We start from the raw sequence: 23,797 nt of genomic DNA on the forward strand, positions 1-23,797 counted from the left end.
TGTATCATTTACAGCATCTCAAGGATCTATGCTCTGTTCAAGACTGTATCACTTGATCTGATTAGTGTTAGTGCTGGCCTCTGTATGTTGGAGCTGTTACCTGTCTTTGTTCAGTTGTATTGTTCCTAAGGAGAAATTAATTTCAACAGCAAAACTGTTGAAATCTTGTCATGGAGTCATCTCTGAGAATTATTTGCATATTTATGTTGCTCCTGAGATGGTCCTGCTCTGTCAAGAAACACTTACTTCTGCTTTATTCATAGCTGGAATATGTCTAGTGCCCTTTGTTTTTTTCCTGTATGGTTTGAAACTGAAAAATAATGAGGGTCTTTTTTATTCCTGAAAGAACAGAACCCGTAAAGAGAATCAAGAGCTTAAGGGTTTTTTTGCAAAAGGACTCTTTTGAGTCATTTAATTTGTTGGCATTCTCCCAGTGATTGCTTGAAATTTGGGGGGATCATTGTAGAGGAATACTTCAGTCCTTTTTGAGATAATAGCTGTCCTTTGATTGTCAGTGGCAGCTCATCTTTGCAGTGGATTTTGGTGGTGTCTGAAGGAAGAAAATGAGTTACTTGGATTTGAAGTTATGGTGGTTAGTTTCAGTTAGAATAAGGCAACGCTATTGTCCACGGATGAGTCCCTGCCCTCCAGCTGCAAATGTGCCAACTTCTTTCCTGGCGGGAGCACAGCTATTTATACCACTGATCTAGGAGCTGGATGGGTAGTAGAGAGCTGAGCTGGTTAGTTAAAACTAACCCAGCAAAAAACAATTATTAGGTGAATTCATTGTAAATAACATCATGGCATGTAAAGGAGATCATGCTGTCAGGTCGCAGAGGAAGGGTGATCTGAGGCAGAAATGAATGCTCAAGAACAGGGGAATGGGAGAGCTCTTTTCTTGTGGCAGTTTTGAATTAACCTGATTTGAAATAAATTGTGAAACTGTGCTGTGAAGTTTGGAACACACTGCGTTTGCCCTTATATGTTGAACCCTCTACTTTTAAGATGTAAGGGTTTTATTCTAGGTGATCTTAAGGTCCTTTCCAACCCTAACTATAATGATTCCCTACTATATGATTCTGTGATTCTATGATTTTCAAAAGAAGTTGAATGGAGTTGCTTACAGCATCAATTCAAATTAGTTAGCTCTGTATACAGGAAGACTTTGCAACAAGGATGTGGTACAATCCTTGTGATGTCTACTTAGAGAACATGGGAGAATAACAAACATGACTTGTGTAAAGAAGGTGACAAAAAAGTGAAATTGTCTTTTCTAATAGAATTTTTGGCCTAGAGTGTTCCTGTTACCAGACTTGTCTTTTAATTGGACTGTAAACTGCTGTGTGGCTTGTGAAGTGTTTTGTAGGGTATTTAGGGAAACGTTAATTTTTGCAAACATTTCCAAAGATAAATACCACTTTTGACTAGTTTTTACTCTAATGCCTATTCAGCAGCCAGGGTCAATATGCCTTCATTATAAATTTCGCATAGTAACCAGTAACTCTCTTCTGAACTTATGATATGCTTACTCTAATCTTTCTGGAAACTCCAGTTCTTATCATTTAAGCCCATATGCTTTGCTTTTCTCCATTGCTCTAGAGAACAGAGAGATGCAGAAAATCAGATTAACTCTGAGGTCAAAAAATGAATACTGTAAGTTGAAGAGCTCCTTTCACCTGGGCTTCTTGCAGCATTGGGTTGGAATTTTTGAAATTTCACTGTGTTGCTGATGATGAACAGACCTTGCCTGCAGACTCTGTGAAGTGAACCTGAATTCAGGTAGACACAGATGAATGTAAACTTCAGTAGGAGCAGAGGGGAAGCTGTAGACTTTTTATGGGAGATCAGTAAAGAGGGGAAAAAATCCACTAAAACTCACAAAACCCATAAAATGAAGAGGTGGTGCTTTCCCTTTTGAAATCCACAGGAAAATTCCCTAGCTCCTCAATGAAGTAGAAAGAAATTTAACAACAAAAAATACTTAGGCCAGCTATGCCGAAACATTTGGCAATTTTACAGAAGTTTCTTAATTTTTAACCTGGATAGTGTGAAGTATGACCCTTGTCCTCTTTTGTTGTTTTATTATTTTATTTATACGCTTTTCAAAGCTTAGTAAAATGGAATATGTATGTGTAAGTATGCCTTACACCAAAGTGCTCATAAATTACACATTTGCAGATGACAGTTCCTGCAGGTAAAGTGGTTCATCCAGATACAGTGCCAAAGTGAGATGTGAGCAGCAATTGGATTTTCTGATTTCTGGAACATACAATTACTCTTGTATATACAAGGAAGCTGCATGTATGCCAATAATGTATTAAGAGATGGAATGAATTTACTGTCATAATTGCCCCAGGAAGGTCTCCATTTTACAGAGGGTAATAAATTCATTTAGCATTTGCACTAGCATACTACATCATCTTGAAGATGCAGAGTAGCGGAAGCATGCTGTTGATGAAAGTTCTGGTTAGTGTTTTCAGTCTGGAGACTTTAAGGGATGATTCTTAATTTTTTTCCTACAGAAGTAACAAACATGAGTCTTCAGAGACTTAAGGGAGTTCTCTTGGGCCACACTCGCCACAAATTAGAATCCCCTGTGCTTTTTTTTTTCTGGCTAGTTGGAATAGACAGAGAAAAGTGCAGAGGGGCGGAAAATTATGTTAGGTATATCCTCCTCACTTCTGCTTGACCACTGGCACCTCACAGCTGCTCAGTGCTGTGTAATGCCTTCTCCTTCCAGCTTACTAGTTGTTTGTGCTAGATGCAAGGAGCTAGAGAGGTGCTGTACTGTTCTACGTCTTTCAGAGGTACATGCTTTTTTGCTATTGAAATATTTTATGTATCAACTTGCAGAATGACATCAAACCAGGCCATCCCTGATGGTTCATGATGGAATTTTTTGTTGCTCACTTAGTGCATCTGTAAGGAGTAATGGTCTTAACAGTGTAAAATTTTCTTACAAGTTGCATGACTACAGCAGCAAAAGACATGGCAGAACTTGAATTTAAAATTGACTAAAATTCAGCTAAGGATAAAAAAAAATGATGCTTGTCAGAAATGAAATGTGAAAACTGTAAATTAGGCAATTTTGGATGTTTTCTTATGAATGAGAGACAGTTTTGCAGTTATACCCTAACATAGTTAAATTCACAGCAATTTTCTCTGGCTGTTGGTATCTTTTTTTTGGGGTTGTTGTCTTTCTTTTGGTTACCATAATGAGACTGTCTTCCCTTCTTTTATAGTCTCTGGGGGAAAATCTAAAATAACTGATTAAGTCTTTCCTGTAATTGTAGATACGTATTTTAATTTCAGGTGAAGCTGATGCTTCATTTACCTGCCTCAAGCCAGAGGCCTGTTTCACCTCCTGTATGCTGATGTGTAGTTTTGGGGCATTCTCATAGAAGTTGTTAAGACCCTGTTAATTTAACTGCAGTAGAGAAAACATCTTTATGGGAAATATAAAGAGATACTTAAGGACAGGTTTATATATTTTAAGGGTATAACATATAAGGATATGTTTATATATTTCTGACAACTGAGATGTATTTGTGCCACAGTTCCTGTTTTTTTTGATAGGAAGAAGATTTACTCAAAAATGTACGTTTAATGCTTCTTTCTAACAAATTGTTCTGGATATGCTCGGGTTTTTTTCTCTTTTTGGTTTTGTTTTGAAAGGACCTGACAAGTCACATTAAAGTGTTGGAAACTTGGTGTCAACAATGAAGAGTTTCAGAAATTGAGATACCTTCTTTATAGTGCAAAGGGATTTCTATGGGACAGGTCTAAGATCTAAGAGACCAACAAGGCCGTGGAAGTTGGCTTGACAAAAGCATAAGGGTTTAGTGGGAGCAAACGTGTCTTTAGTGCAGCAGAAGTTATTTGTGTCAGCTGTGTTATTTGTGGCATTAATGGCTTTGCAATTTTCAAAACCAGCTTGTGTGTATCTTTATAGTTCTAGAATCTTATTGCCAATAGAATTTAACAGAGTTTCTTTGATTGTTTTAGAGGTGTGTTTGATGCTTCCCTCAAAATGGCTGGGTTCTATGGACTCTACACTTGGCTGACTCACACTATATTTGGGATTAACATAGTCTTCATACCATCTGGTAAGAATTTGAACAATTATAATTATTTTTAGATAATATGATTACATACGTATTGTACAAGATAAGTGTGATTAAATATTGCTGATAAGATTAGCCTTGAAGTTATTTTTAGGAGTAGCCATGTGCAGAGTGAAGTTCCTGATTGCTATCCTACCCCTGTGCCTTGCCTTTTTCTGTTTTCACAGCACGTCCCCTACCAGCTATTTTACTTCTGTCTGTTCCTTTTGCAGGATGTAATTCTTCCTTCTGTTCAGTCCAAGTCTTTCCAGGTTTTAACTTCATTCTGCATGTCTTGTTTTTTGTTTCTTCTGTAGTTGACAGGTGCTGATTTTTCAAGATGCCTAAATTCAGGAGGACATGGTATCATGAAAATGCATTATGGAGGCATGCTGCTTATTCTCAGTACTGTTGCCTGACTGTATCATCAGCCTCTGGTTTTCTTTTGTTCTTTAATCTTAGGTTTAGAAATGGCTGAACAGTTTTCAGTGAAAAATCTTCTCTGTTCCTCTTTTGCTTTTCTTCCACTAAAAATAATCTAATAATAGTAAATTTGAAATGCTGTAGCTTTGTGTACAAGGGAACAAGAAGGAAAGTCATAAGGCAACAAAACCCGGGATAATAAGAAATGGCTCTGTTAGAAAGTGCAACTACTTAAAGGCATTGGTTGTCGTTATACCTACTTAGAAGGCAACTGTTCTTTTTTTTCAGCTACATATGAAATCTTAGAAGTTTTTGCTTTCTGGTTAATGAGACCAAAAAAGAGGAAAAACCTCTTAATTATTTATGTTATGTTCATTCCTGTTGCATTAAATTAGAATGACAGCAGTACAGCATCACTTTAGATTTCAACAGGTATTTGTATAATTTATATGTTTAGAAGGGCATACTCCTGTGTGTACACATGTGTATACAGAAATACGTGTCATGGATTTTATATTTGTGTGGTTTTTCGCAGTCCTACCTGCATTATTATGGTCGAATGCAGGAGATGTGGTAAGTACAAGGAGACTTTTGCTTGTATGTTTTCTTGCACACAGTTGATAATTTGTAACTGTATAAAAGTTTGAAATGTGTATGACTGGTATAGCTGTCATTTTTTCTGAATTGGTGCCCCTTTTGGAAGTAACTCCTTATGACTGGCAGTTGGTAAAGCTTTTTGGTACAGGGAATAGCATAATTTTCTTTTTTTCCTTAAACAACAGCTATAAAATACCAAGAGATTTACGCAGCACTCCTTCAGTATCTTACTTACAACAGTTGATAGAAGTGGGACTACCAGTGTGGCAAAAGCATCAGAATTTAACTATAAATGTGTTTGTGAAATATGTTTCTCTGTTTTTTTTCTCACCTTTGCTTCTGTGTGCTCTAGCATTAGCAGCAATCCTTGGAGCAGTGCCGTTTCTGGGGACATACTGGGCAGCCGTCCCTGCAGTCCTAGATTTGTGGCTTGTGCAAGGACAGGGATGCAAAGCCATTTTACTCTTGGTTTTTCATCTCTTGCCAACCTACTTTGTAGATACAGCAATTTATTCAGATATATCAGGGTAAGTACATTGGAGGCTTTTTAAAGTTACTTTTGTAAAAATGATTAATGATTATCGACACTTTAATTTCTGAAACATGCAGACGGTGTCTCCAAGCATAGGAATCACCATATAGTAAGAAGTCTTTCTTCCTAAGTGCCTTTACTTTGCCAGACCTCTTTTCTGTGGACTTTGTCACTTGAAGTTGTGAACTTGTTCTCAAAGTCAGCAAAATCAACTGCTTTGGTTGGCAAAGTAATTCTAAGAATGCCTTCGAAATTTATCTAGTCATTGACTAAAGGTGTGCAGTATTTCCTTTAACTCACCTATTGCCAGATGATGCTGCAGAACAAACAAGAAGTTCATGAGCTAATTAGAGACCTGAGAAAAAACACTTCAGTTTTTCAGACTGGATTGTGAGGATTTGTTTGAAACCAGCATTTGTGTTGTGTCACCACACCCCAGTGTAAGAGGCTATTGGTTATGGATTGATATTTAAATGTGTTGAGACAGATAAAATTGCAAAACTGGAGACAGGCTTCTACAGAGACAGAAGCCAGTGCTGTTTTCCTGTTGTGGGATGTAGGCACGGATTGCTTGAAAAATCTTCCTAGGTGTTTGGCTGCCTCTATTGACATGAAATGTCTCCTGGTTTCAGCTTTTGAGATTGTGCACAGAAAAACAAACTCCAGACTGTGCAGAGCAACACATGTTCACAGCCATGTACAGAATAGATAGAAAGTTGTACTCCTCTAGTTACTGCTTCAGCCTTGATCATCAGAAACAATTCTGGTAAACTGAATTGAGGATTTTGTGGTCCATACTTAGTTATATGCCAGTACTAGTCCTGGCAAATGATTTGTGCTGATTTTTATTACAGTAATGTAGAATAAGGACACTAAGTGCTTCAGTTCTGTGTTGTTAGAAACTAGTATTTTTGTTCACGAGATATGATTACACTGAACAGAGAGACCTAATGATAATATGTACAATATTAATACTTATTTTCATTGGCTATGACACTAGTTCTTTTGCATGAATTAAAGCTAACGGATGAAGTATAATCAAATTAGGGCTTTTTTTCCGACAGTAAATTGTAGGTACATTTTAGACTAGTAGCTATTTAACCAGATAATAATTCTTATTATTATTAGAATACATTTTTTGACTGTAGGGGATGCAGGCTCTGTTTACTGTCCAGAAAATACATGTGGCAGGAATAGATTTTCTGACAGTGGAGCAAAATTGTATTTTTCTCATTAAACAGAACAGTAAGCATCATGCTGTCTTGCAGATTAGATTAAATATATTTTAAATAGCTATAATTAGGTTATGCGGGGTTTTCCAAATGCATTAAACTTATACTGTAGTCCTATTTCATTGGGTGATCTGTTTAGTTTAGCAAACTAGCCAGAAGAATGTTTAAACTGATGCAAAGGCTGGGTAAAGTTTAGAAACGAATCATGTGTCTACTGCTGGAGAAATCGGTCCCCTCAGAAAAACAATCTGGCATTACCAGTAGGTTAAATTGGATCTAGGTAAGGTATGATTGAGGTGTATATGATGTTACAAGTCTCATTCCGCACACAATTGCAATGAAGGCAAAGACTGCCAGTGTGGGAGTTGAATAGAAGTCAGGACCATAGTAGGAATCTGGCTGAGACTGCTGTAGCTCTATACTAGCTGGTATTTTCACTCCATTACACTCAGAATTTAGAGCAAGCTCCTGAAAATTGGGTGCTAAATTTCAACTGTACCTTTTCTTATATAATTCCATATTAGCATAATTAGTTTAACTATAAAGATTAAGCATGATGAGCAGGTTTTGTGTAACTGCTCTTGATAGGATTCATGTGGCACATCCGAACTGGTAACATGGAAAAGAACAGTGCATGGCTTACTTGCTGCCATAATAGCTCATACCAAAAGCTCCAGTGGCCCCAGCTTTCCAGTAAATATGTTCATAAAAATCTGGGTTTGTTTTTCATCTGAAAACATTAAAAGCCTAATGATAACAAACAGTCTGAGAGGGTGTTTTATAACAAAATGAGAAGACATGACTATGTATTTAAAGAATGTATGCTCACTGCTCTTTGAAAGGTGCAATGCAAGTTGCCATCATAGTGTAAATTAATGTGTTTTCTCAGGGGCGTTCATAGTGCATGTTTCTAGCTGTCTTTAACAATTCTTGACCATAAGGCATGAACAGTCTTTGTAATCCTCATCTTTCCATTTTCGAAATGGAAATGTTTTTGCCATTAAGTCCTTCAGACATTCTTCAGCAGATGTCTATAAAGTAGCTGCTGCATTGTGGATATTTACCAGCATTATGTGCTACAATGCACTGTTTGATCTGTTGTGCAAATAGGACACAGAATACAGCTGGGAATATTTGTGCTATTAGTCAAACAGCAGATAAGTGAAACTACGGTATCTATAGCTAGCTGTGTAGTTTTCTAAGCTTAATAAAATTTTGTGATTAATTCACATTTCATAATTGAGAGTATTGTTTGTTGTTCTTAATTTAATTCTGTTCTTTTTGCGCCATCATTCCAGAGGTGGCCATCCTTACCTGACAGGTCTTGCAGTAGCTGGTGGAGCATACTACCTGGGGCTGGAAGGAGCTATCATAGGACCAATTCTACTTTGTATACTTGTGGTTGCTTCCAACATATATAGCGCCATGTTGGTGAGTCCAACAAATTCAGTGCCCACTCCATCACAATCAGCGTGGCCATTACAGATTTACCGGTAAGTTACAAAATGTGTTACATGTATGTGTTACGTTTTTACATGGGTCAGCATATGTCCACATAGGTAAAGAGAGTGTGTGCCTGAGTTTTATATATGAGCGTGCATATACATGTACATGCCTGTTGAAGTATTTGGAGAGGATTCATCTATCCCATATTCTAGAAATAAAAATTATGGTAAAGTAAAATACTCACTGGAACTTGTAAACCTGAAATGTTTGTTTAATGTCACTCAGCTTCTTATGGAACTCTCTTTCAAAAAGTTCAGGAGATAACAGAACATCCTTTTTTCTGTGTAAAACTGTTCTGAATGGCTATCTAGTAGTTAGTACTCATTGTTATTATTAAGAGGTCTGCCTATAAATACTGCATTTTTTTGTTACTGTACAATACTGTAAAATCTAAATAAGCATACTTGAATTTAACAAATGAGATAATATTATATTGCATTATTCTATTAAAGTATGGTCTTGATTAATCTCTTTATTGAAATTACCAAATGTGGAATATGGAAGTATATCTTTAAACTACAGTTAAGGAATGGGCTGAATAAACTCCTAGTTGAATAATTATAGTTGGAATTCATATTGTGAAGTTATTAATGACAGTAGCCATTTTAGTGTCTCTACTGTCTTGTTCAATTACATAGGTTAGCTCATTATACATACATCTTAAAGAGGTTTCTGTGCTTGTCAAAAATGATCCTTTGCTTTATTCACATGAATAATGTTGTCATCTTTCATATGAGTAACTTAAGAGGAAAAATACTAATTGGACCTATCTGTAGTCTCTGACTTGTAGAATTTATGTTCCAAGATTGCATAGATAGACCTTCCCAAAGTACACAGAAAAAATTGCATGTGTATTTGATTCCTGTTTAATTTCTAGGAAACTAGATCAGATCACTGAACGGATTTATTTTATTTTTTCTTTATCCTCCCTCCCCCCAGGTCATCTAGAGGGAGTCCTGAAGAGATTAAAATGGCTGCAGAGTGATGAAGGTGCTGTGCTGCATCTCTTCAGCATGAGAGAATCACTGTCTTCTGTCTGGAGTACCCAACAGTCATGGCCTTCTGTCCCTTTCCAGCTGTGCCTAGGGGCAGCTCACAGGGAAGCACAGCAGCAGAGCTTGGGCTTTAACAGAAAGTACTACTTAAACTTCTTGAGCTGGCCTTATGTTATTGTGCACTTTGCCTCCTCAGGAGAGAATGTCTACTTCCCATGGCTTTGTATACCAACACACAGTTCAGCTGCCTTGTTGAACGCCTCAAAGACTTTTGTCTTCATAAAAAGAATAGTTAAGAGGACAGGTATATCCACTGGAGTAGTAATCTTGTCTGCAAAAATGACTAACTTGGCTTTTATTTATTGGGCTATTTGTGTTATTAAATTGTAGTAGCTTTAAAGAAAGCTGATTCCAAAATAATTTATTTTCAGTTAATCTGGTGGCAAAAAAAGGTATAAACCACTATTGATAAATAAAAGTAGAGTATAATTATTTGCTGCTCCTCTCTTTAGAGGCTTTGACCATCATCTGTAACTCATAATAACACTATACACACTGAAATTTAATATTGTTAGAGGCTGATATTTCTAATGTTTTCCTGAAATTAGTAGACATGCAAATTGTTAAATGTGAGTTTTCCTCATATTGCAATAGGAAGACTTATTTAAATGGTTTGAATCTTTTCCTTATTTGCAGTGAAATCTGTTGTATTTTGCTGTTTACCCACCATCCCAATGGAGTCATCTGGTCAGCTAAACTTAATCAAAGACCTTAAATGTTTCAGGCAGGGGTAATGTACCTCATCTGTTCATCTGGAAGTCACATCTGCTTCCAATAATAGGAAGAAGTTGAATGGGGATTGTTGAATGTTGGTTTTGAAGTTCTGTGGCAGAGTTCAAACTTTTCAAACAAATTTATTTCCAAAGAGGAAGGGGAAAGAGCATGAATTTTGGTTTAGTTTAGTTTGAGTTGTTTTTTTTTTCCCCCTGTAGGCCCCTAGCCAAATATCATAATAAGATATATCTTATATATTAAGACAAATCTCAATAATAAATGGAGTTCTTAAAGTCCTGAAATGGTGTGTTACCTAGGTCACAGCATCAAACTCCTCTAGTGCTTTTCTTTCATATGTAATTTTGCTTAAATTGCAGTTTTAGACGTTTAAGGCCTGTTGTATTGATTGTTGAAAGACTTTGACACAATGGATCTTTATAAATGTGTCCTTCCTATAAATAGGAAGTAGGGGGTTTGGTAGAAATTTCATACTTGAACAGCTTTTCCACAAATACAGTGAGGGCCATGGGTACAAAGTAGCAGACACACATGCTTAACCAAAGAACCGCCTTCCAGTTTTAGTAATGTCTTTTCAATTTATGTCAGAGTTTGACTGATAAAAGGGTTATACAAGATCCAGGCAAGTCTTGCATTTATTGTTGATGGTAATGCAGCTGTTGGAGCAAAAATCTGTTCTTACCTAGGGATAAGGATGTCTAAGATATGTGAACAAACAGCTCTTGATAATGTGGGTGTTTGTTTTAATTGAGTTGCAGAAGTGCTGGTAGATTTGGAAGGCTCTTATTTTAATGATATTGCATGTATTTTTCATTATTTCTGAAAATACATTGCCATAGAAAGGAATTGGACAGTACTCTGATACTTCCTAAGCAAGGAAGGGCTGCTATAGGTTTGCAATAAACAGGCTGCCTATTAAGACACAAACAGCCAACTCCTACAGTTCTCAAAATTAACTGCTGCAGTTTCGCTGATGAAATTTTATGCTTAAATGAGGGGTTTTGAGTATGATGATTTTACACCTGCAAACTTGCAGGTATGCGTTCGGATGACAGACTCAGGCTTAATTTAGTGGTTTGACTCAAGTCATTGAAATATGTAAACATACCATTTAATACTTTAAATTCTGAAAGACCTACACATCAATTCCAGCTAACTGAATAGGAAGGATATATTGCTTGAACTAAGTAACTGTCCGGTGCTTATTTATTTCCTTGGTTTTGTGGCTTATGTAGAATCTTCAATGAAACGCATTCTTATGATTGCTGCTGGCTAGGATGGAGGATGACAAAGAACCCAAGGGTGTCCCTAAGTATTTCTGCAACATTCTAGCCAGCCTGAATACTGTGATACTTGGGAAACTTCTTTGTTATATTACTTCTTCGTAGTTCACAGTTTTGCACTGAAATGTTGTGTTCTCACTGTAGCTTCTTGTAGACAACATTTAAAGAAGATTACTAGCAAGAAATATGCATCTTTAATGTATTTCCAGTTTTCCATTGCTCCGCTTTGCTCACTGGTCAAGACATTTGTATTGTCCACGTTTGCTATCCTAGTTATGTCTGAGACAATCTTTCAGATTGCTATAGTACTCAATATAGTAATTTAAGAATGTCATCTTAAAGCATTCTTTTGTTTGTTTTTAAATTTTCTTCTTGTCCCTCCCACTTCACCTGACCTCCTTAAATCAAAGAAGGGTCTCTGCTGCGAAAACTTAAAATGGCATTTCAGACACAGCTTTAGTAATGGCAAATCAGTAAAATCAGCTGAGAAGATATGTTCTTGTTATGAAATGTGCCTTTCCCAACATAAAGAGAAACCATTTTGTATAGAGAATTTGTATCTGATGTAGTCTTGTTAGTTTTCCCTCCTTTGCCATGAGGCTTTATATTGACACTTCCTGTTTCAAATTCTGCTAAGTTTTGCCATGAAGAGCCATCCATAGTACAGTCTTTCTCAGTAAATGTAGCTTAAGGAGCTCATGCCATGTGCCATGCCTGGTGGAGGAACTGATTGTATGGTTCAGTGGTGGTACAGTAACAGTATACTGTCATAAAGAAGAAACAAAACCACCAATTATACCTTCTTAGAATATGAAATATTCATTGGCTTTTGCCATGCTTTAAGAAAACCCTCAAACAAAAAACCCAAACCCCACAAAATCCTATCTTATGAAAAAGCATGCCTTGATTATTTAAGGGTTTAAGTGTGTAATTACCAGTAGAAATGGAAGAACTTGTCCTTGCATATTTAACAATCTGTATTCTTTTCTGAAAAGACTTAGCATCTTTAAGAACAGTTTAGTTTAGATCTTCACAGATTAATGTGAAAATAATCAAACCAGTCGTTTTGACTTGCGGTCATTGTAGCATGCCAGTTCCTGGTTATGTTGCTTCACCTGCAAAAGCAACCAGCAGCTCTGCGGCATAAGCTTTTAGATGGCTTGTGGGTTTAAAAAAAAAAAGGATGGGAAACTCCTCATATCCCCTTTTCTGCAGTGGTATTACAGTTTTCTTAGGAGAGACCATCTTGTCATTGTGCTTAAAGGCAAGAAGTTGGTGGCCTTCAGCTTTACTGTAAAGAATCATTCCAGGAGCAGGTATTTACTTGTATTTAGTATATTTAGTATTCCATTTGAACAAAACTAATTTGAACAAAACCAATTAGAATTCAGAAGGGAATGCTTGTGGTAAACCAAGACAGTGTGGTCTTACGGTACTGTGAAATACAACTGTGATGGTTTTTATCGTTGTCTTTTAGCAAATCAGTCTTCTTGCAAGCAGTGGAGTGCCAAAGGGCTAGTGGTAACTGCTTCGTGTGCTGAGTCAAAGTTCACCCTTCCCCCCCTTCCTGTACTGTAATTGAATGTTCCTGTGCTATAGCAGAACCAGCAGAAGTGCATGTGTGCCATTTTACAGCCCAGCATGTTAACTTTGGGTCACTGCAAATGCTGGCTTAATTGCATACATGAAGCAACAAACTATAATGGGTGAGAATCTGGCACACATTATTTTTGCCAGCGTAACTGCAGTATGGTAACTTTCAGCACAAATGCTCCACGACCAGTTGGGAGCAGTAATGGCTTATTTTGAAGACTGCTTTTTTAAAAAAAATAAAGTTTAACATTATGCGTACAACACACATTTTTTCATAAATTGATACCCACATACCTAATAACAGAGACAACAGTCAGATACTTTCATGTACAATGGTATGTATTTGCAGCTCATCTAGGGTACATGTAGGCTTGATGATTTCATTGACTGTGGCTTCTCTTGAAAACTTTGGGGAGAAGATATGTATAATTTGTCAGTGATTACTAGATTAGGAAATCCTTAATCTGTTTAATTAAAATAATAAAAAAGCATTGTGTAGGAAAATTGGATGCTGTCTCCAGTATTGTACTTTGTGGGTATCAGTGTAACTTCTGAAACAGGTGTATGGCTGCCGCGTTAAATGTTTGTTTTCAGAAAGCCTAAAAATACAAAAGTGGGTAAAATTGTTCCCCAGTGAAAGCCGTAGCAGTATTGTTGTGCTTCTGATCCCTATACTGGTGACAGAATATTGCAGAGTGCTGCCTTCCCATATGGACCTCATAGATTAAGGGTGGGAAAATACCATTATTCTACTGACTTTGTAGCTTTGTATCAGGGGTAGAAGATGGTCCCATAACTGCCTTTATTCACACATTCTGTTCATGTTTTCGTGGCTTAAGTTTGTCACTGCAGAGAGCACCACCTTTGTGGACACTACATCTGAAAACAGCCACAACCTCCTTTAGAAGGTGCTGAAAGGTGTTAGAATTGGAGTTAGTATTCATTATGTCCAATAGTGGAGGTAGCATTCTTCTTCTAGAGATGCAGTTGTTTTCCTTGAAGTTTTCAGTTTTACAGGAGAAAATTGATTTCCCAGTTGAATAACGTTTATTGAGTGACAGCTGACATCTCGTAAATTCATGGATGCATCATTTTTATAAACTGTCTTGGCTTGTATTTCAAAGGGTTTCCCCATACCATTATTTCTTACACTTTTTGTAAAGTGTACTTTGGCAATTCTCTTCTCATTTATATTTATACAAAACTAGAATTGACTGTTAACAAACAGTCAGAAATGATGAGCATATCCAGGGATTCTACATTAGGTCTGTAAATGTATATATTGATATACAGCATTACATAAATATGAGCAATCTCTAGCCTATTCGGACAACTGAAATTTTGTTTTATCTTCTTTTAAGATATCTGAGAACAAAATAGTGCCTGTATATAGTGAAAACAAGCAACATTTTTCTTAATGGATACGTGATAAAGGTTGGGGGAAGCAAATCAAATATTGGTAAGGTGACTTGAACTGTTGTAGTTAATACAAAGTTGGGAAAAGCTGTTGTTACGTGTAGTAGTACATTGCTAAGTGATTACTCTTCCTGGAAGTATTTGCACACATCTGCTAAAGAGCTGCCAAAATTTATGGGTCATGAAATTATTCTTTATGGGTCATTATTCTTTTAAGCTCTTCCACACCTAGTCTAGTATTCTGTTTCAAATCTGTTTTAATGCAAGTATATGAGAGTATTGCTTCATCCTCTGTTGGGATGGATTCCAGGACCTGAAAAGCATGCTTTGAATGTCCATACTGAAATGGTACGTCCAGTTCAGGAAGGAATTGCTAATTGGCAAGTAAATGCATCTTTGATGGACTTGGATAAACGTAATTCACGTTGCATTGAATTGGAGATTATTCTTTGAATATAGCACTGATGATACCAAAGCTAGAGTTGGGTTAGAAGCAAAGTATGTCTGCTTGCAGCAGGAAGCATTTGTAAGCTCATAAAGACAGAGTGAGTGCTCTAAAATCCACATATATCAGAAGAATTTTCATCATGATGGTGTGAAGCAAAAAGGTTAATTTCTTTTCCTAGACTCAATTTTTGTCACTTGACTGTTACATACAATGATCCAATGAGGACCTAAAGTCAGAGTAACTTTTTATGATATTGGAGTAGATCGAATGCAAGAGGAATCAGAAAGCCAAAAAGCAGCCACAGAACAAAAGTTCACAAAGCTTAAAAACTGACATCCAGGCCATAAAGGTAGGGGTTGGGGGGACTTAAAATCCACATTTTGGGTCCCTTTCTGCCAGTCTCTGCTGGAAACTGAAGCTTTTTCAGGAAGTATCAGTAAAAAATATTTTTGTGGTGTTTATAACTTCCTGGCTGTGTTCATCAATGTTTTCAGTTTCTAACATCTGTCATCACTGGTATGTTCTGCAAGCATACAATTTGTTCAGATTTGTTACCTTTAAAACGAGTTTTCTATGCTTCAATGATTGTTGGAAACCAACTTTTTATACTAATAGTTAGGTGTTTGCCTATACAGATACATATATATGTTAACTGGTGTTTGATGTTTTGTTCATAATAATAGAGAAGGTTTTTTCCCTTTGGTAAATCTCACCAAACCAAATCCAAAGAAAGCTTTGACACCACGTCCTAAGACTGGCTAGACCCTACTCAAACCCAGCAGCAGATCTTTTGCATTACGGAGCGTGGGTTGTTCTAAAGCGTGCATTCCAACCCAGGACCTGTGGGAATCTGGAGCAGTAACTTCCACTGTTTGTTGACACAAATTTTGTTTTAAATTGTACATGTGATATATCTTCAGAGTGGAACTGTGTTCAAAATTGGTGTTATCATAATTAGTTTTGGTATGGTACCTGGTTTTGCATGTATAATATTGAAAATATAACCCCTGTGTCCATCTGTGGCAGGAAAAAACGTGTGAGTTAAAATTGAGAAGTGCTTGTGTGGACTGCAGAGGTATTTAAACTAAATAATTTTGATTGTATGCACAGTCCTCTTCCTAATAAAAACATTTTTTTGTAGCAGGTCTGAGAAGCTTTTAACTTAATATTGTATTCACACGGCAGTCCTTTGTAAGCACAGAATGTTTAATATATTTTGAAATAAAATGCTGTTAATGTAAAGAAAACTGGCTTTAATTTGAATGATGGGATCTTTTGAATGAACCGCAAAGGCTGCAGCTAATCTGGTGAAATAACAGGTTTGCTGCAGACAAAGTACAAATGTGTGTGTAACTTACTTCCCTGAGAGAAGCTGTTTCCCACCGGGTAAGGAAGGGCATGGGCCTCAACAGTAATTATAGTTCAGCTGACATCTGGCTACTGGCTACACTGCCTGCAGGACCACAGCCATGCATTCATACCCTGCAAAAGCTTACTTGAGGCAGCTGTAGGTAATTCAAGTTACTTCCATTATGGGTTACTCTCTGAAATGGAAATGCTTGTTTAGTGTGTGAGCATAATTTTAGATCGTTCTATTGACTATAAAGCAAAAGTGATCAAATCCTCCCTGCATGAATGCTCACACCTTTTGAGAGATAAATGGCTGATGTTCAGCTTTTCCTCCCTCTCACTGTTCTATGACCAGGCTCATCGCCTTGAAATGATTCATACAGCACAGTCAATTTTAGCTAACATACCTTTCATTCTCCAAAGGGATCAAACCTTGCTTAGTGCATCCATGCTGGGGGAGGTTCAGCAATTAATGCCAGTAGCATAATATTTTTTTTTCTTTTTAAACTTTTTTTCTTTTAAAATTTCTCCGTATCAGGCAATCTTGGTCTTCCAAGATGCTCAGAATTCCTCTAAAGTTGGAACCAAAGTAAATGCATTTGCGATGAGACAGCTCAAAGCACGTGTGCTTCTGTGAGAACTCCTTTGCTCTCATTTGGGTGGTTTAGTGGTTTTAATGTGCAGATACAGTGTTTTTATTAATAGAAAATGAGTAGTTGTTCAGCACCCACAGCAGATAAAGCTTTATAAGGATGTAGCACCAGTGAAGCCTGTTTGCTCAGTCTCAACTATTTCTTCAGGAGGTTGCATGTACAATGTAGATCATTAATATTTAGGGAGTGGAAGGGTACAAAAGGGTTACTGGGAGATACACAGGCAAAAAATGTACTGAAAGAATTACACTACCTATGTATTTTGAGCATGACGAGAGATCTAATTTAAAAGATAATTGTTTCATTGTAAGATATCATGACTTCCAGACTACAAATTTATTCTTTGGGGAATTCATTTGACTTGTTAATCTAAGCAAAGGTGTTTCTGGTACAGATACTTATTCTGTAGTAGATTTTTTTTGAGATTAATTTCTTTATCTTCCTGATGGCCTTCTTTTAAAAAGAAATAAACCTTACAACTTTCCTTTAGTCTCAGAGCGGAGTCAACTTTGACTGCTCGGGGCTGCAGTGTTTGTTAAACTCCTTTGTCGCTTTTGAGGAGTCACTTTGTCACTGAATATATGTAAGACACTAAAGGCCTTACACCTCCATTCTCTCCTCAGTTCTGCTTGCTGCAATTTGTTTAGCGTGTTAAAATATCTTGCTGGCAAAAGGGTGGTGAAAGCCCCTCCATCAGATGGTTTCTGCTGTTAACATTTAAAATGTGAAGAGAAATCTGTGGCAAGTAGCTGGTTTCTACTTGCAAGATAAATCTGTCAGGTTTTTGGAACTGGTAGAAACTAAAACCGGAAGAGTAGTCTTTACCATAGATTACATTTCTTCACGTATTCTGAAATAATTATTGTTGCATGTGTTATAAATTGGAACAAAGTTTTATTTTAGTTTGGTTTCTGATCTTTTTAAAATTCTCCAGATGAGCAGTTAACGCATGACTTCCCTCTCCCTGTTGGGTGAGGCCAAAGCCAACAACTGCTGTAGTAAATGCCATGTCTGCCTATATCAAAATGCACTCTCTTGTATGCTTATGGATGTTTATGTGTACGTACAGTCAAAAGTATACAGTTCAGGTGCATTTATTTTGAGTAGATTGATGATGTAAGAGACAGTTTTATGAAGCTCCAGGCCTGGGCAGTTAGCTGTGGAGATGTCTGCTTTGTAAGGTTGGAGTGTCTTCCTAGACAGTGACTACATACAGCCAATGCCTTTTGTCTGGAAAAAACAGAAATTTTCACTGAAACCAAAGATTCCTTTCAATTGTTTTTATTCTTACCGCTTCAGAAGACTGTAGTGATACAATTAAGTTTTGCTTTTTAATTAAACAGCTCTCAAAAGTAATATTTGGTAAGATCATTTATTTTTAATCTCATGATCAGTAAAGTCCCTTGTTCACAAGGCAATTGCAGTCTTTTGGCTTTGCCACTCACAAAAATAGCAATTGGCTTTTTGAGAAAAAAAAATACCCTAGACATTCAAGTGTATCTAGTTGACAGAAATCTGCGCACACAGTGAATGATATCAAAGAAAGTAGTATGAAAAATGAAAGCAGTTCAAAAGAACACTGAGATGGTATCTCAAGCTGCAGTATAGAATTTCATGCTGCAACTGAAATACATAATGTAATCCTAACATATCAAATGTAAAATGAATTGAGCTTCCAAATGAAACATTAAGTTTATTCTTACCTTTGACTGTAGGATATTGAAATCCTTTGACATGGCTTTGTATGAAATAATGAATACCTTTCTTCTACCATCCTATATCAGGGCTGCTCCAAGTGAATCACTCTTCACAAGGAAGTTCACATTTCCTATCATAGCATGTAGTTCCTTTCTTTTTTTTTACTTCATATGAGGTAATCTTTGAAATTACTGTATTAATGCTGTCATTTGTGCTGTGATAGATCCTAACAGCTTCTTGGAGGACCTCGTTCCACTCTCCTGATGATCTGAGCGTGCTCACTGGGAAGCATTTTGGTCGGGTTGGTGTGTGGAAGATGGCTTAAGGAAGGCACAAGAAATGCATTTAACAGGTGCCCAGTGGTAGGAAACAGTGAATTCATGGCTCTGCTCAACACAAGAGGGGTGTATTTCTTTCTGAAAGTTACACCCAGCCACAGGGGTTACTGATTTACTGGTGGCAGTGGACTGCACAGCCTCATTTAGGGCTGAAACTGCCTGTCTTAAACAGGCAACTCCCCTAAGCAAGCAAAGCCCCTACTGTGTGGGGTAGGGTTTGTGGAGTTTTCTTTCTTGTAGACCTAGAACAGTGCACACGCTTGTGTTCTTGACTTAGATAACTAGAACAGGCTGTTTGCTTTCATTTTGCCTTTCTTACCAGAAGCTAATTTTTTTTTTAATAATTAAAAATAAAACCAAAATTACATTGGGCAAACACCTGCTTTTGTTTACTTCAGAAGATGAACAGCAGAGAAAAGCCCATTGTGATAAAAACTTAACCTTTGATGATTTCATAATCTGTTGATAAGTATCTTTCACATGAAGTTGTCTGACAGGTTTTAGGGAAACTCACACATGGCCTTGGCTGGCTTGAATTAAGGCCTTTTCTCTTTTTTTAATGGGGGAAAAGGTTGAATGTAAAACCTTTGCATGACCTTCCAGAGCGCATCCTTTTTGAAGCACTGCTGTTGCTGACCACAAAGTGATTGCTCTAAGAACTGGAGAGAGGTTCGGTTGCAAGTTTTGTGTCTTAATCTGTGTCTCTAGTTTTCAGAAGAGAAAGATTCATTGTAATGGCTGTGAATGTAGCTGGGCTTCTTTAGAAAAGACATACATGGGTAATTTGGGCTTGCTTGAAATTTAGCAGTTTCTTAGGGCATTCACCCTTATGCTGGTGAATTAAATTTGCTGCCCCCAGTCTGGGATTACAGATTGAAAGGCTAAGAGCATTCAATATGAAGATACAGAATTGAATCTTCAATTTGATTTAGAAATGAATGAGTACCGAACGGCACAAACAGGTTAATAATCACCTGATTAACAAGAAGCACTGTAGCAAAGAAGTATTTCCATGTAATTCTCTACTGCCTCTGTTTTACCAACACAGGTAACTGGCCTGTTGTAGTTAAAATCATTAATCTTTTCTAAGATACCATAGTCAATGAGTTGTAACGATGTTTATGTGTATAATTACTATTTAAGGGAGACTTTGTCCAGGTAGGTTTATCAAACTAGGACTATTTTCAAGAACTGACCTACCCTTAGTAGCTTTAGAGCTCGAATTAATGGTGGCAAAGCCAGAAGATGGCAGCCCTGGCAGCCAGAACCATCCCAGGGATGTTGGTATAGGACTGATGAGAGGAAGGGTTTATAGGCTAAATGTCAAGATAACATGTGTCCAAGGCTTAGCATTTCCCAAATAGTGTCCACATGCAGGTCATGGGTCTGTGGATTTCCAAAAATAGGGCAAAAGATTTAAGTCATGCTGACTGATAGTTAAAGGGTAACTTTATCTTATGTTAGCTGTTTGGGAGTTTGCTGCAGTACTTTGTGCCAAGAGCGGTATTGGTCTTGCAGTGAGAACAGTATGATGTTCCAAGAGAACTGTGTTACTGTTATCAGATTTTGCTTAAATGTGGTGCATTCCAAAAAACCAGCTTGTACAATTCAGAAAGGGAATCTAGATCTGATTTTTATCAAAGGAAATAGTTGCTTAGATCCCTGTCAAAGAAGGGGTCTATAAAAAGTCATCTTTCCCTGAGGTGTTCTGGAACTTTCTCTTAGTCATGACATTCAGTTCTACTCATTTCAATTCAACCGGGTAGAAAACCACGGCTTCCTGCTCAAATGTCTGAGTAAAAGTCTATAAGCAGAATCCATCCCCATCAGGAGGCAGCAATGTCAGACTTTCTTTAGATAGATTTTTTTTCCTTTCAGCTTAATAATCTACAGAATTTTTCAAAGAAATCCTGTTCAGTGAAGAGCAAGGCTGCTGGCTTTCATCAGATGCTGGTTTTGCTGTATCCTTTTAAGACCTGAGACAGTGGCAGGGGAATTCAGAAGCTTACACACTAGGAATGTCAAGTATTTTCTTGTATGCTTCTCGGTGATCTGTAACTGACGTGTAATAAGTTATTTCTTTGCTTTATGAAATACAGTTAGCAGATAGTTGTAGCTAGACTGTCATTGCTGTACTATTGCAATCATTTTAGTGGTGGTTATTCTACTCCCAGTTTTTGATACATCCTGACAAATTATAAGATGCCTCTATGCTGTAAAGTCAATTTCTTTGTGGAAATTTAAACTAAAGATGTTTTTGTCTCAAGGATGAAATAGATTTGGTTTTTCTCTTTTGACTATTGCCAATTATTGCAAATTGATGAAGTCCTATAAATTCTCCTAGCCAAATTTATCTGAGAAAGCATGAATCGTATGGGTTCCTAATAAAACTGTGGAGATGGCAATTAATCTGACCTCTGCCTGCCATCACCACTGGTTTACAAGCATTAGAAAGCTTGCCTTCAAAGCACTTCTGCTCTCTTACGAGAGCAAATGAATGTCCTGTGGTGACAGTCTTCCAATATATCTAATTTTCTGGTCAGAGTGAGCTACCTTGCACTGGTAGTTATTAAGCAGCTAAACAGAGACTTCTCAGTGCACTTTCAAATGTTACTTTCTTTATCTCTCAAGAATACACACTTGAAGAAAATTGTTTGAAGGTTAAGTTCTTCCAGCTGGGAAAAACCCTTCGTATCTGTGGCCACAGAGCAAAGACACTCACTTCTTCCTAGGTACAGCAGCTTATTTCTACAGTTATGTCCTATCCTTCGAATTAGAAGAGTTCTGAATGTTCTTAAGAATTAAATAAAACATGAAAAATCATTCCCTAGCTAAACAGAAGCATTCCCTTGATAAAGGGGATTCCTGGGTTCTGGGCAGTCATGCACACAGCAGGTCTTAGCGAAGGAAATACTTCCATTTATATGGACCGTGAAGAATTTTGTTGATCTGGTAGGCTCCTGTGAGAGCTGATAAACACCGTGTCAAAATAACATCAAGATTGAGAAATTGGTAACACACAGAAGTGAAAACTTAGATTATAAACTAGTCAAGTGCCTGCAGAAAGCATAAATGAGAATACTTGTTCTAGACAGCATTGCAGTATGTTCCTGTGAAAAACTGTTCTTGGTCTGTCACAGTATTGCTGATGTATATCAAGATAGGAAGAAAAATTGTAATTATTTGAAGGTTAAATGTAAGAAGCCTCAGCATTTGCAATGACAAGTAGGAAATCCTCAGAAATCTTGGTTACTTGTCAAACTGGTCTCATTTTAACAATGTACATGTTAATACAGCCAAATGCAAGGTGGTGCATTCAGAATTATACATCTGCTATGAGGATTATAATGTTCCTTAAAGCATTTATGGCTTAGCTTAGATACCTGACAGGATGAAAATTCCTGCTGTTGGGTGAGGGTTAAAACAAATACGATCGTGGGATGTGTAAAAAGATAGCACCAGGTATATGTCTGTGACATTAATACAAGAACTGATAAAATAATCAGGCTAGTCCTGAGGCTCAGGAAAAGGATTTTGGATAGTAGAAAAAGTCCTGAAATGAGAGAAAAGGGTCATTCAGGCCTGACGAATCTTCCTTCTAATGAAAGATTAAAGAAACTCCATCTTTGCGTTTTAGCCAAGAAAGGGGTTATTGATGGTGGATTGATCAAACTAAGGAAAGCAAATTTAAAAATCAAAGGCTTCTCCTTTCAAGTAGGAAAAAGTTGTCAGAATCAGATGGCTGGAAGTTGTTTCTAAACAAATTTGCTCTATAGTTAAGGCACATGTTTTAACACTTTTTAACCAACGGAAGAATCTCACTGACGAAGGTATTAATCATCCTTGAGGATTTAAAATAATTCATTGCACCGTCTAGGGCAGCTGAGTTTCTGAATGAAAAAATCCAATGGTCTCTCTTGTGTAGGATGGAAAATACAGGGTAGGACAATCCCTTTGTCACGAAATTCTGTGAATACTTGAAATAGGAAACGTTTCATTCTGTTAAACCCCTTCATGTAGTTAAAGCATCTGTAGTTGTCTGCAAAGATAAGCAAAACCTGCTGTCTTGCCAGCTGTGAGACCAGCACCTGACATTTCGTGTTCCTTACATTCTACTGATCTTTGTCCTTTAATGCGTCTTTTTATTATAACACAAAAATGGTGGATGCAAAAAGGCATTTTACTGGGGATTTAGGAGTGGAAATGGGTTCACGAGCCATGTTGAAACCGGCTGAATTTTTCAGCCCTGTGTGCTTTTACTTTGATGTTAGCTTGTTGACTGACGTTTTCCAAATAAGTATCTGTGAAGCTGAGTGAAAAAACATCCTGCTTTTTTTGCCTTGCTTTTAACAAAACGATGCCTGGCCTTGATCTCTCTTAGCAGTAACGTTTGGTGCTGGAAAATGCTGACAAGTTTTCTTGCTTAGTGCTTCTTCATTTCGTTCCAGAGTCAGTACATTTTCTGGAACGGCATGTAGTGCCCACTTATCCTCTGAGTATTAATTGCTCTTTAGTAGAGGAGCAAGCTAATCCATAATGCCTGAGGGTGCTCAAGAATGACCTTGCAGCTTTGCTGAGTTGGTGAAAGTACAGGAAAGTCCCACTGGCACTGACTGCTTTTTTTGTTGTTGGCTTTGGTGTTTCTATCCCTATGAAATCCAGTTCAGAAGAGGAACTGGGTAAACTGTTGCTGGCTGCAGTCTCTTTACCGTAGTTAAGTGATACCAAGGCATTGGTGCTATGTTTGTAAGGAGATTGACTCTTTTCATGTCCTGTTTGCTTATGAGTAATTTTTAATATTTAAAAACATTTTTCCCCTCATAATCCCAGTATTCTAT

At 37.2% G+C, this 23,797-nt stretch overlaps 1 protein-coding gene across 4 annotated transcripts in view; it reads left to right on the forward strand.

Annotated features, from left to right (window-relative positions):
- The window catches only part of TMEM245 (transmembrane protein 245), a 75,273-nt gene extending 64,809 nt beyond the window's left edge, over positions 1-10,464 (forward strand). For all 4 annotated transcript variants that reach the window (XM_057423014.1, XM_057423016.1, XM_057423015.1 and 1 more), the window contains 4 exons: positions 4,006-4,106; positions 5,476-5,650; positions 8,186-8,380; positions 9,333-10,464. In XM_057423014.1, coding sequence (XP_057278997.1) covers positions 4,006-4,106; positions 5,476-5,650; positions 8,186-8,380; positions 9,333-9,378 — 517 coding nt within the window. In that variant the 3' untranslated portion in view covers positions 9,379-10,464. The remainder of the gene's footprint in view (positions 1-4,005; positions 4,107-5,475; positions 5,651-8,185; positions 8,381-9,332) is intronic.
- The last annotated feature ends 13,333 nt before the right edge of the window (positions 10,465-23,797 follow it).

The sequence above is a fragment of the Pezoporus wallicus genome, unplaced genomic scaffold, assembly GCF_028554395.1.
Source record: "Pezoporus wallicus isolate ANWC-B61680 ecotype Strahan unplaced genomic scaffold, APGP_CSIRO_Pwel_v1 contig_749, whole genome shotgun sequence".
NCBI classification, from domain to species: domain Eukaryota; kingdom Metazoa; phylum Chordata; class Aves; order Psittaciformes; family Psittacidae; genus Pezoporus; species Pezoporus wallicus.